The sequence below is a fragment of the Clinocottus analis genome, unplaced genomic scaffold, assembly GCF_023055335.1.
Source record: "Clinocottus analis isolate CAN_PGR_092001 unplaced genomic scaffold, fCliAna1.0.p SCAF_13, whole genome shotgun sequence".
NCBI lineage: Eukaryota > Metazoa > Chordata > Actinopteri > Perciformes > Cottidae > Clinocottus > Clinocottus analis.
This window is the reverse complement of record NW_027175854.1, coordinates 4,469,563-4,481,966: the sequence shown is the minus strand read 5'-3', so window position 1 is coordinate 4,481,966 and position 12,404 is coordinate 4,469,563. Positions and strand designations below refer to the sequence as shown.

The window sequence follows — 12,404 nt, the reverse complement described above, 5'->3', positions numbered from 1 at the left end:
GGCGGGATTCCTGCCTGGAACGTTAAACCAAGCCGACTCGGTGTATGCGCGGGACACGCCAAAATAAAAATGAGCCTCTCCTCTTGAACCCACAGACAGTTAAACAAACTACAACATCACCCTGCGCCTTTGTTGTGAGACGTTAGCAAGGCGACTGTTTATCCTTCGAGCTAGGTTAGCTAGCCTGGTCATTTTTTACAGAAGGAACACATACGCATTGAAATGATTAGTGTGTAACGGAATCATCCCAAAGTGGGATTAAGCAAATTACGTTTGAGGATTCAGTCGCTATCAAAGAGGACGTTTGACAGACCGATGAGGTAAAATGATGCTATCTAAGCTATCTAGCCGATAGCAACCGGCTGCTCTTCCTAAACGGACTGTTAACCGTTTAGTGGATATATTTAGTTTATCTTTAACATGTTGCCATCTGAATGACCGAGATGAGTTTAACTTTAACGTCACGCAGTTGGTTGAACCAGGGAACATCGTCGACCAGCCTTCGGTTCGTTAAGCTATCTTTAGCTCGGAGCAACGTTTCCTGAGAGATAACTCGATATCGTAGTTCTTTTTTTCTTGATTATTTCATAACAATCAGGCGAATAAAAAAGTGAATAGAAGTAACGTACATCCATGATTTCCTGATTGCAACAATCATGGTTACCTGGGAAGCTCGATAACTGATATGTAATGTACACAAGAGAATATGGATGCTGACATTGTGGAGCATTAAACTGCGTCTCACGTGCATTTGACCACAATCCCGTCACTGCTTTACACATGTCACGTTATAATCATACTTACACTGATGCTACGACATACCAAGCTCCCATTAAATATAAAAAACGAGAAATGAATCTAAGTGAACTGACAAATTCATTTATATTAATGAATTGAAATAAATCTAATTGCCTTTTGATTCTATGAATAAGCTCTCAATTGCAGCACTGTCCTTACGTTATTAGCAATACTTATGTATTCAGACTTAACTGTTGGCTATCCAGGGAGCTCCTTATTACAAAGCACCGATTAAGAGTCTCAGCTCAGACATTCACGTCTGCATGTAATCAAATGAGTTGTTTTTTCTGATAACTTTTCATTTTCTGCCTTGCTCAATGACTGCTGAGTATCTGATACTAATGCAAAAGAGTCAACTTATATCTGCCATTCTTTGTTGACTTAATTTCTCTGTCTTCTATTCCTACCTTTCACAGAGTACACATGTCTTCTGCAGCAGAGACAGTGAAAAATGCCTCCATCATGTCAGAGAGTGCTCATGACGGAAACCGCTTGTGGATAGGCAACATTGATCCCAAAATTACAGAGTGAGTAAATCCACTTCGAGTTAGAGACAGAAACACACTGTCACCCCTCCCCTCTTCACATGTTAAGAGATTTAAAGTTATTTGAACTGAAAAAAAAACATATCTGTATTTCACTACAAGGATACACATTTTCAGATTCAAACATATGATCCAGTTAGTTTGGACTTTTAGCAGAAACAAGTGTTTTATTTGAGGTTCTTGTAAGTCAGTCCATGTTATGAACCTGAGATATTGCTTTTTAAGGTGAGGCTCTACCTCATGGAGAGGCAATGCATTGTGTGTGCATATATGATTGATTAACTGTGTGTTTGTGTGTATATATATATGTGTGTGTGTGTGTGTGTGTGTGTGTGTGTGTGTGTGTGTGTGTGTGTGTGTGTGTGTGTGTGTTTTGCAGGCTGAGACTGAGCAGACAGGGCTGGGTGTGTGAAAGAGAGGCAGCGAGGCGTGGAGACCTGCTCTGCTAAGGAGCAGCTATCATTCCTCACTCACCTGCCCTGTTTACTCTCTCAGTGTCACCCTGGAGTTGTGTGTGTGTGTGTGTGTGTGTGTGTGTGTGTGTGTGTGTGTGTGTGTGTGTGTGTGTGTGTGTGTGTGTGTGTAAGCAAGTTTAAATACACAGTTGATGTTTGGGTGGCACCTGGTGGAGGTGTAGGCTTCAACACTAAGGTGTCTGTTTGTACACTATTAGCGTGTCTCATTTCCACAAACCTTTATTGTTGCAGTTCTGTGTGCAGTCGACTGTATAAATGTAAAGAAAGTCTGAATTTCAGTGTGGAGAGCGCCCTTACATATAGAGATGGTAGTTTTTCGGGGTGGGGGGTGTGTTAGTGTGCCTGTGGGGGGATGCTGGAGAATGTATGGGCTGTAGCTCTGGTGGGTGTCTAGACAGGCGTTTCCTTCCCCTTTCCCTGCTCTGCTCTACCTCTCCTTAAATAGCTCACTACCCCACAGTATGGAGGGAAAACAAGAGAAATGCCCGTGGCCCCTGATGCTGATTGGGAAGATTAATTAGCTCCTGGGTAGCGTACGCAGTGCTCACTCGGTTTGTCCCGGTACGTCAAACCAAAACTCAGTGCAGAAGTGAAAATCAGACTTGAAATGCAAGGTGCTGATTATGAATACACAAGGCCAGGAATATTAATATGACTTTGTTTATTCTGAAAGAGATTTTCTGTTTATTTAAAACATTGTGTATGACACGTTGGTTTTATTTCTTTCTTTTATTATATCTTTTAAAGTTTTTAAACTTAAATGGTTTATTTGAGCTTACAAGTGTCTTTAATTTATTCAATTTATTTTTCCTTTTCCAAAAAACTGCCTTGAATAACATTTTGCTGAACGGTATAATGGAATTTCTGCCTAATATCAGCAAAATTAAATAGGCTACCACAGCTTTAAATGTCCTTTTTAATATAATATCAACATTTTACAATGGTATTATTGTCGTACTTTGCCTCGTTTGCTGATCAAATGTTCTGCTCTGGTTGGTCAGGGTGAAATATTAGATTAGGATGTTATGAGGTAAGAAGGCTGCACTTAAGTCTCGTATCAGCCATTGTGTCCTCCGTCAGAACGATTTTGGAGCGTGTGTGTGGTTGTGACTGATCTCAAAGTTTTCTGAGAAGATATTTATAGTCATGAAGGGCTCATAGCTTACAAACCTGTACAAAAAATAATAATTTCAAGCTTGTGACTTTCTTCATTTTGCATCTCAGACTCTCTATTTTTTCCCCTCTTTCTGTGCAGCTAGCAACTCTGTTCAGAGAAATCTCTAATGCGCTTATCTGCTGTCACTTTAAATGCTCAGTAAAAAGAAAGGACCAATAAGCAGTCGCACACTTTTAACTCCTCTCAGAGGTTAGATGAGCATCCCACGTGAGTCAGATTTCCTTGCCCTGCGCACAGCGCAGAGACACAGCAGGTGTAACTGGAGCTTTCAGCACATATTCATGTTTTGTGCTTTTGGTTGCTCAACTAGTGAATTTCTCATTAGTGGTAATCCATCACCATCTCCCTCTTTCTTCTCTCTCCGGCACTCTTGTTACATTTTAAGTTGCGTACCTGGAAATTGTCGTGATGTCTTATGAAAGAACTTATAACTATGAACTTTGTCATACTGCAGGGCCTAGATTTGTATGACAGTATGCAGAAATTGCAGATAGTTGACTTGCCAGAAAGTTGAAACTTACCCCCTATCTTACCTTTCCTCACTCTGACCTACTCTCCAACCTTTTGTCTTGTCTTTTTCTGGATTGGACTTACATCCCCCGTTTCATTTCCTTCCTCTTCTTTGCCTTTTAGCTCCTGTGTCTCTACCTGGGCTGCTCACCTCTTCTGTTCTTTTGGCTTCTCCTCCTCTTCCTCCACCTTTCACCTTAGCGTCAACTTCCCCTCTATGAACTTTACTCTCCCAGTCTCTCCACCTTTCCCTCCCTTTCCTCCCCCTCTCCTCCTCTTCCTCCGGTGGTTTTTACAGCCCCCAGGAGTAGCGGTCCATTGTGGTTCGGCTCAGGCCCATCCAAAAAAACGTTCTTCGAGTGTCAGCCTTCTAAACCCTCTCAAATTTACACGTATGCACAAACATCCAGACTACATTTATCTGAATATATAGCAATATGAAAATTATGGCATTACAACATTTGACTTAAATGACTGCCTTTCTCCTCGTACTGCCTTTCAGCCTCGTACTGCCGGAGGAGCCACCTTCACATGGCAGGCTTGCAGGGTGTTGTCTGGGAAAAGCAGGAATTGTCTTTGGCCTAAAATCCCCCCCAGGGAGTCATAACTGGGGGGAAGACATTACAACAACCTGTAGCTAAGTCGCACAATTCACCCTACGTGTCCCACATGGAGTCCCATTAATACACATAAATGCGTGCTTGCACGTAAACGTCATACAGTTATCTTTGTGGTGTCACACACACAGGTACAGAATTACAAATAACAATCAACTAAACAATACAATGCCGTTATATAAAACACCTGGGGTCACTGAGGATTGGAAAGTCACACAAACTAAAGGATCCGAGACAATAACACAGGAAAGGGTTTGTTGATTTCTTTTGTTTTTGCATTTTAAATGATGAAATTGACTCAACAAATAAATGTCAAAAAGTACAGTAGTAGTAGGTCGCAGTAGTGTGTGTGTGTGTGTGTATATGTATGTATGTATGTATATATATATATATATATATATATATATATATATATATATATGATACGTTTAGATTAATATTACTGTTGAATTATTGGAAATACATTTGATAGATTTGATTTCAATCAGTAGTGCTGATTTGAACTCCTTTGTATACTGTTGTGTAATCTACAGCAATTCATCATACGGTCGTCATAAGTTTGTAGCTCGCCATCCTTTAAGAACCACAATTCTCTAAAAATATTGAATGAGCTCATAAAATAGCCCTGTTTCAGCTTTGTGACAATGCATTCTCCAGCTGATCTTAGGTTACTGTCTTTTTATATTTTGTTTAGCTGAAGAAGTACGAGAATTTACTTAACCCAAAAAGGATAAAATATCACATTTATAATATTCACCAATAATAATATTGATGTGGCTAAATAGTTTTCCCTTGATACGAAGGGTCCGACCATTTTTAAGGTGAAAAGCAATAAGTATCTATAGCTGTCAGACAGGACAGGACTTGAGTAACTTCCTCCATTGTTAATGTAATTAGTAACAACTGTTCTACTATGACCAATCAAAATATCTGCAGTGAAAAATGCCTGTTGTGTCAAACTAATTATGTTTTTTTGAATTAATTCAGGAACAGTCATAAAGTGATACATGAGCAAATTGTTGAGCCACTTTGGCCAAAGAACAACCAGGAAATTGATTTTTTTTTTTCTGAAGTAATTCATTGTTTTGAATTCTCAGTAGCTCAAGAACATAAGGAGGTGCTTCACAGGTGGTTTCAATGACGAATCAATCAGGAGGCCGCCGTGGACCGCCATTGAAAACTCTCCTCTTACAATCCTTTATTCTGCACATGTAAAAATAAGAATATGACTCATGAATCCTGTCATACACAAGCTTTGACGAGTCATGAAATGTAAAAGCACCTGCTGCTCAGCATGCATTGGAAACGTTCAATCAGCACCTGGGTATTTACAGTAATATCGCAGTGAAAATAGTCTACGGGAGGCCTTGAACTCACACTGTCAGTAGTAATGATGTTCCCATGGCTGCCAGTGGTCACTTACACGCAAACCTTACAAATCCTCACACGCCGCATAGCTCTACCGTGACAACATTTCTATGTCGGTTCGTAGTCCAGCGGTCCCAGGCAGCTCCACACAGTGAGTGGATGTTTGTGCAGAGCTCGGTGCTCAGGGGAGATTTGAGGCTTCCTCTTTTTTATTCCCTCATTGTCCTGCTACTGTATCCTCAGCATTGTCTCCATGAGAGATTTACTGTCACTGCGCTGCCGCACCAGCTGGCCTGCTGCTAAAAAGGTGTCAGGGAGAGAAAGCTGTCGTTCTCATTAGCCCCACTTGACAGATTCACAGACTGCAGGTTGGCAAATACAGTGTGCCGCAGATCTATGTGGCTGGTTCATACGGGTGAACCCCAATATCCTGTGGAGTGCATTTTCTGATGTAAGATTAGTCATTTTCATGTGGGATTTCTTACTTAATTCAAGCTTTGTTATTTTTTAAGAATCCTTGACAGAATAGATACTAAGAATTAATATGATTTTAATTTCTTACTGTATGTTTTCATGACTCCTTTTTTCCGACAGGTATCACCTGGTGAAGTTGTTGGAGAAGTTTGGCAATGTGAAACAGTTTGACTTCCTGTTTCATAAGTCTGGGCCTTTGGAGGGACAGCCACGGGGCTACTGCTTCGTCAACTTCAACACCAGAGATGTACGTGCAATATTCCTATTTTCGATGATTTATCTGTCAAAAATGTGTTATTTGAAGTGAAACTTCAAATCTAATTGTAATTGATACAATTCCAATACACAATATGTCAATGATTGGCAGTTTAATTGATATTGTATGGATGAGGATATTGCATTTTTAACAAATTAAATAATTCTTTAGTCGGTGACACACCAACATATTGGTGGGTTTAAAAAAAAAAGCAAACAATTCACAGGTTCAGCAGGCAGTATTTGTTTTTGAGTGAGCCTGGGGATTGTGATAAGCATCTTGTTTCACAGCTTGTTCCATCAGTGGGATATGAAGCCCTCCCTAAAGGATTATACAGAGGAAGTGTTGTGTGTACCTTACACTCTCACACACACTTAGACAATCATGCACATACACACACACTGAAGAAGTACTTAATGTATCTGTTTCTCTCTCTTTTCCTCGTCCTCTCTCTGTGTTTGTGTGACTGTCTGCAGGAGGCCGAGAGGGCGATCCAATGTTTAAATGGGAAGCTAGCTTTGTCCAAGAAGCTGGTGGTGCGCTGGGCGCATGCACAGGTAAGGGTAAGTGTCAAACTCTGTTCCCCTTTTATGAAACTGAAAAATCTTCTACATCCTGATAGCGCAGTGGATTATTAAAGCACATCCCATTTATCTGTGACACTGTGGTTGAGGCTGCAGATAAAGAGACTAAATGTATACGCCTGTGCATTAGTTAAAGCTCATCATTGACTTTCAGAGATTTGAAAACAGTCGAGGAACCCGTGTCCTACTACTGCTGTGGTTAGATTTTGGAGAGCAGATCCCAGCACAACCTGTGCCTGTCCTTTAACAATAGACCGCCTACTGGCAGTGGGTGAAGGGATATCCTGCATAGAGACCAATCACGCCCTACACACACACAGTAGACGAGAGGGAGGTCAAGGCCAAAGCTGCCGCCTCCAAGACAACACGTATACGCTAAATCCACCACTCCAACCAAAAATAGCTTTGGTTATTTATACCATTTAAAAACCCCAAATGTAAGCTTTTTTTACTACTTTACTCACAGTGTCTGTCAACACCTTTTTCATGGCTTCACTCACACTTGCCAGTGGCCTCACTTCATTTCTACGATGGATGTTTTCCCAAATTAAATACTTTACTGACATAGTGAGGGTTTTGGTGTCCACCATCATCTGGATTTGATACACTTTTATGAGCAAGTCCTCAGCCAGAGGGTGTTTCGCTGCATCACTGAACTACAGCTCATTTCATGCACAGGCTCAAAATATTAAAAATCTATTTTTATTCGGAATAAATGTGTATTTCTGTCTCTACCAGTTTGTGACTCTGGAAGTAGTGTCCGGCATCCATACGTGGGATTTTGAGCACATAGCAGCAGATTAAGAGCTCTGTACAGCAGCTGTGTGCTGGTGGGTTTTCAAGCCGCTGAGCGAGGTCGTGGCAGGACTGATGAAGATGTCTTTACTGAATTTAGTTTTGTAACACCCAACGAGCTCAGTCGGTTAGGGTGTGAAAGTCAGGGCAACAGCTCTGGGTTCAGCTCGAATTTGAATAATGCTGTGATTCAACACATGGGTGCGATGCTGCAAACGCATCAGCCAGCTATGAGCAAAGCTTTGTCATCAGTGTCCCAGCTGACGAATGCAAATTGCAAGAGTAATAATTCCATCCCGTGGCGTGCTTCAACACGCTAGAGACACACATGTCAATCTAAATTGTCTTGATTAAAGGAGTATGATTTGAGCATCTTTCAGGTCCAGTCAATCGTGATACATTTTTTAGCAAGCCTGTCTTTGCAACACAGAATTGACGTACTGGGATAAATGAGTCAGAGACAGTCGCCGTTAGAAGTTGTTGTCTCATTTCCAGGCTTACATCTTGACTGTATTACATAGTTTTGAAAGAGAGGAAGTGCACGTTGATGAACGTTTATTGAAGTGTTGCTTCAAACTCTTCATAAATATTTATGGCTTTCTAAATCTGATTTATTTTATTTTTTTCAAGCATTTGTGTCCTTATTCAGTCCTGTTTTATTCTGTATTTATTAATTACGATTACTAAGAGTCCTCTTACTGCATCCATAATGATCTGTAACACATTAAACATGTATTTTAATCCTTTATAATGCAAGTGTGTGCTTATTATAGTGTTAAAATCACAATTTCCATTCGAAGCATATAAACTTCACGTTCCCATAACATCAGCTCTGGCTTATGTACAGAGTCAGTATGACCTGACATGTACTGTACATCTACATGCATTCCAGCTCCTCGCCTTGAGAAATAGGTGGAAGGGAAGGGTCCTGGCTGCTGGAATGGTCATTGTTTTAGACCTATTCTTGGCTATGCATGTCATTTATTTCTTGGGACGGTATGTAAGACCATGTTAGTGCATTTATGTAACTTGATTCAAGTCCCGCTCACACCAACTCATATCTAAGCATCATGTTCCTGCGAATGGCTGCTGCTGCTGCTGCTGCACCAACCACCGGGGGTTTTCTCATACCAATCATGTTTCTTTTTTCTTTTTTTTGTCTCTTCTTCTTCGCAGGTTTCGAGAGTTCTGTGTTGGCTGGTGGAGATGTTTGGAAGCTGGTTTTTTGAAAGGAATGAGTGCAGACGTTGTTTTTTGCTCATCAGCTGCTCCCCCTTTATTCTCCTCATGCCTGAGGGTGTGATCATGAGCTGGACGCAAAGTCCTGCTTGTTTACTGTTTGAGCAGACCCAAACAAAAATCAATACTTCAGTTTAATAATGTTGGTCTTTGTGGGAGGAAGCTGGAGTTGGCTCCCCAGACAACTGCTGTCAGTGTTTATTTGGTCTGATGGTTTCTGAATGCCTGATTCTCACCGGATGTTTTTTTTTAAATTCTCCATCTTCTTCTCTTTCTCTTCTTGTCATGTGGTCCTGTTCCATCATGGGCACTAAAACATTTCAAACTGCAGGTGTGATTGTCCCCAAAATGTGCTCAGAACACGTTCCTATGAGTTCCCTTTGACAGCATTGTCTTGACTTTGACACGAGCCCAAGTCTAGAAACGCACACATGATGCACTAAGCACATTTAATTTGGAGCTCGATGTGACTCTCCTAAGTTTCTCTGTCTCTCTTTGCACGGGCGTCTTTTCTTGCTTCCACCCTTTTTACCCCTTTTTGTCTCTCTCCATGTGTCCGTCCATCTGTGTTTCAATCACTGTTTATGTGGGTCATTTTGTGTCGGCCACGTGTCTCATCTGCAGAGGTTTGAAGGTTTCCGTAATGACAAGACGATGCCTCCGAGCCTGGAACCGTCGAGCAGCGGGGCGGCAGAGGATGGACCGGTAACTTCCAACCACCTCAGGTTAGTAGGAAACCCTTCTTAAAAAAGAAGAAATCATCGGGGAAAAAATAAATTCAGATTTAGCCAGCTCAGTGAGGATGTAGTTTCTGGTCACTTTGGGAGCTACCATAACAAATCATTTAACTCACGCTTGGGCCTGAAGGCATTATAGGAGAGCTTGTGCGCTTGTTCCATTAAAGTAAAATTCATATTGGTACAACTGGACTAAAAAAACATCAAAGTCCTGTAAAAGCAACTTCCAACAGTTCCATTATTGAGACAACTACACTTGGAGCCTATGTTCACGTATACAAATACACTTCCAGCTCTTCAGCCGGTAAAAGGCCTCTTGGTCTCGCAGCATCAACTGTTACGGGACGATCCAGTGTGTGTGCAAGTTATCAGCTCAGGATTCAGGAAAGTCTCCACACTTCAGTTCTAGTGTGAACTTCAGAATAATCTTTGCACACAGCTGAAAAGAGGAGCTACAACTCTCTTTTCACTCCTTTAGACTCTCTCCCTCCGGCTTTTTAGACACCGGCAGAACTCATTCACTCGGTCACTCTTCTTCTCACCTGCACTGTAATCTTTCTCACTCGCTCCTTCAAATTCTGTTTCACCATTTAAATGCAAGTTTTCTGCTTTTCATGCAGCACAACTGGTTGTGCTCCTTTTTTTTCCCCCCCTGCCGCATCTGTCCCTCCCATTACTAAGAGTGCTAATATCGCCTCTTCTTTCCCCCTCAGCCAAGAGCCAGGATCTGTCCCATCATTCAGTTCGCCACTCAGCACCAGCACTGGTATTTCCCCCTCAGCCTCGCCGCTAACATCTCCTCTTTTTTTTCTTCTTCTTCTTCTTCTTTTCTTCCACCTCTAGTACGAGTGCTAAAATTCGCGCCATCGAGGCCAAGCTCCAGATGATGGAGGAGAATCCAGAAGATGACTACTCGGGTCCGTCGGCCTACGTTTACAACAAACCGCCAGAGAGGAAACGCTGGGAGCCCTACTCTAAATCACACAACAACCAGAGCAGGCCCTTCCGCAAGTTTAGGAGATGACCCATCCTCCCACTCACTCTGGAGGACCCCTCCTCCACCACCACCACCACCACCACCACCACCTGCACACTTCAGCCCCCACCTACACACAAACAGACTCTAAGATGCTATAAAGACAATACACCTCTGGGAATAAAAGGTTTTGACAATACTTTGAGAACCCAGACTCTTTGGGAGTATTCACAGCAATCATGGACAAGTACCTAAAGTGGTTATTAGTTATTTTTGGTTGACAGTTATTAGTTATTTTTTGGGTCTTAACATAAGCACCATACCTGACTGCTGCACAGGTTGGATCCCATATTGGTCTGCTTTCTCACTTTTGCAGAGATTTAATGCAGGTGAATCATACAGTGGTGAGTCACATGATCACCGCTGCCAGGGAATAGAAAGGTTGTTATTAAAGAGTCTGAATGCCCATCCTCTTATTGGTTTTCACATGTTTTGAGTTTCTGATCATATTATTCAAATGCGAAATACAATTCTTGGTTCAAGACGTCACTGAAGAGGATGAAATACACAGATTTGTATCAGGTTTGTATTCATGGAGTTCAAATAATAGGCCACTCAGCGACACTGTAAGTTACAGTATTTTTGTCTGACATTGCTCTTTACCTAATATTTTACTTTTTTTCTCTCTGATTACATTTTTATATGTATGCAGTCAAACTCTTTTTACTGGCTTTTTTGTGTGTTGTGTAGAGTTTTGGGATTTTGCCTGCCACAATCTCTTTATTTTAAATTTACCAATTAAAGACATGTCATGTCCACAGCGTGTTGTTTTCAGCAATCTTTTAGGTTTTCTGCATCGCTCATGAAATACAGGACTCAGTTTTACGTCATTAGAATACTCAGACCATGCTTTTATGATTATATTGTTTTATAAGAAATTTTGTAAACCATCTCCAAGTCTTTAATGGGAGACTTTAGAAGACTAAACCAGTTAAAGACTGCTGTCCTGAATTATCACAGAACCTTTAGGAACCATGGAAACTATTGTCAGTACAAACGTCTCAATGTTTTCTGTAATAACTGATAATTCTGTTATTCTAGCATCCATTATGTTTTGATCCCCAGTTATCTTTTATTTTTCCCCAGACATGACGATAGTGGCTGTTTTTATAATTTTCTTGTGCAGTCTACCAAAAGTTGCTTTAAATAATGTTAATATGTCGTAGGGCATTGTGCCTATGGGACTAATGTGGGAAAGTATTCTAACATGTAATATGTGTTATTGATTTCTTTGTGAAGCACTATACTTCTGATGTGATCTGAAAGAAGAAAAGAAAAGAACAAAATATTTGACTCTGCCTTTGTTGGCTTGGAGGAGGAACTACCAACCGAAGGTTCTGTGGATAACTAATGTATTAAGAGTATATAATATATAATCCCCGGATTAGATATTGCAGCAGGATCGAGATCGAGATTTCTTTACTCGATGAGATGAAGGAGCAGCATTTTGTGCGCACCGAACCAATCAAATCCTACCTCTTAACATCAATCAGCATGTTCTTTAAATGTCTCTCTTATTGTAAAATCATCCGACTGAAGACTATTTCTAATGGCCGTAAAATCAAATTAAAGTTTTATTTTAAAGGTGTGTATTTATCTGTTTTAAATGAAAGGCCTGTTCGTTAAAACATATTTTTAATTGGTTGAATATTTCAAATTAATTTCAAGTTTCCTAATTTGTTTCCGGTCTGGTTTATTTTGATCATTTCTTCTGGATCCTGATTGACACGTCGATGCTGAACCGGTTGGATTATCAGCTTCCCTTTCGTTACTCGTTGCCTTTTTGTTTCAT

The 12,404-nt window shown here is 40.8% G+C and overlaps 1 protein-coding gene across 4 annotated transcripts; it reads left to right on the top strand.

Annotated features, from left to right (window-relative positions):
* Positions 1–107: 107 nt before the first annotated feature.
* On the top strand, positions 108–10,751 carry rbm18 (RNA binding motif protein 18). Of its 4 annotated transcripts, none has more exons than XM_068574819.1 (6): positions 108–320; positions 1,215–1,325; positions 6,086–6,212; positions 6,698–6,778; positions 9,464–9,564; positions 10,420–10,751. In XM_068574819.1, exons 1-6 carry the CDS (start codon positions 316–318, stop codon positions 10,598–10,600), a joined length of 606 nt encoding a protein of 201 aa, XP_068430920.1. In that variant the 5' UTR covers positions 108–315; the 3' UTR covers positions 10,601–10,751. The 4 variants fall into 4 exon arrangements, with proteins under 4 accessions (XP_068430920.1, XP_068430919.1, XP_068430922.1 ...); XM_068574818.1 differs by having other exon boundaries at positions 6,698–6,784; XM_068574821.1 differs by lacking the exons at positions 9,464–9,564; positions 10,420–10,751 and adding an exon at positions 8,777–9,457.
* Positions 10,752–12,404: the final 1,653 nt, after the last annotated feature.

Coding starts and splice junctions, on each gene's coding strand:
- rbm18 (XM_068574818.1), top strand. Junction 1,326..6,085: donor ATTGATCCCAAAATTACAGA/GTGAGTAAATCC, acceptor TTTTTCCGACAG/GTATCACCTGGTGAAGTTGT. Junction 6,785..9,463: donor GGGCGCATGCACAGGTAAGG/GTAAGTGTCAAA, acceptor TCTCATCTGCAG/AGGTTTGAAGGTTTCCGTAA.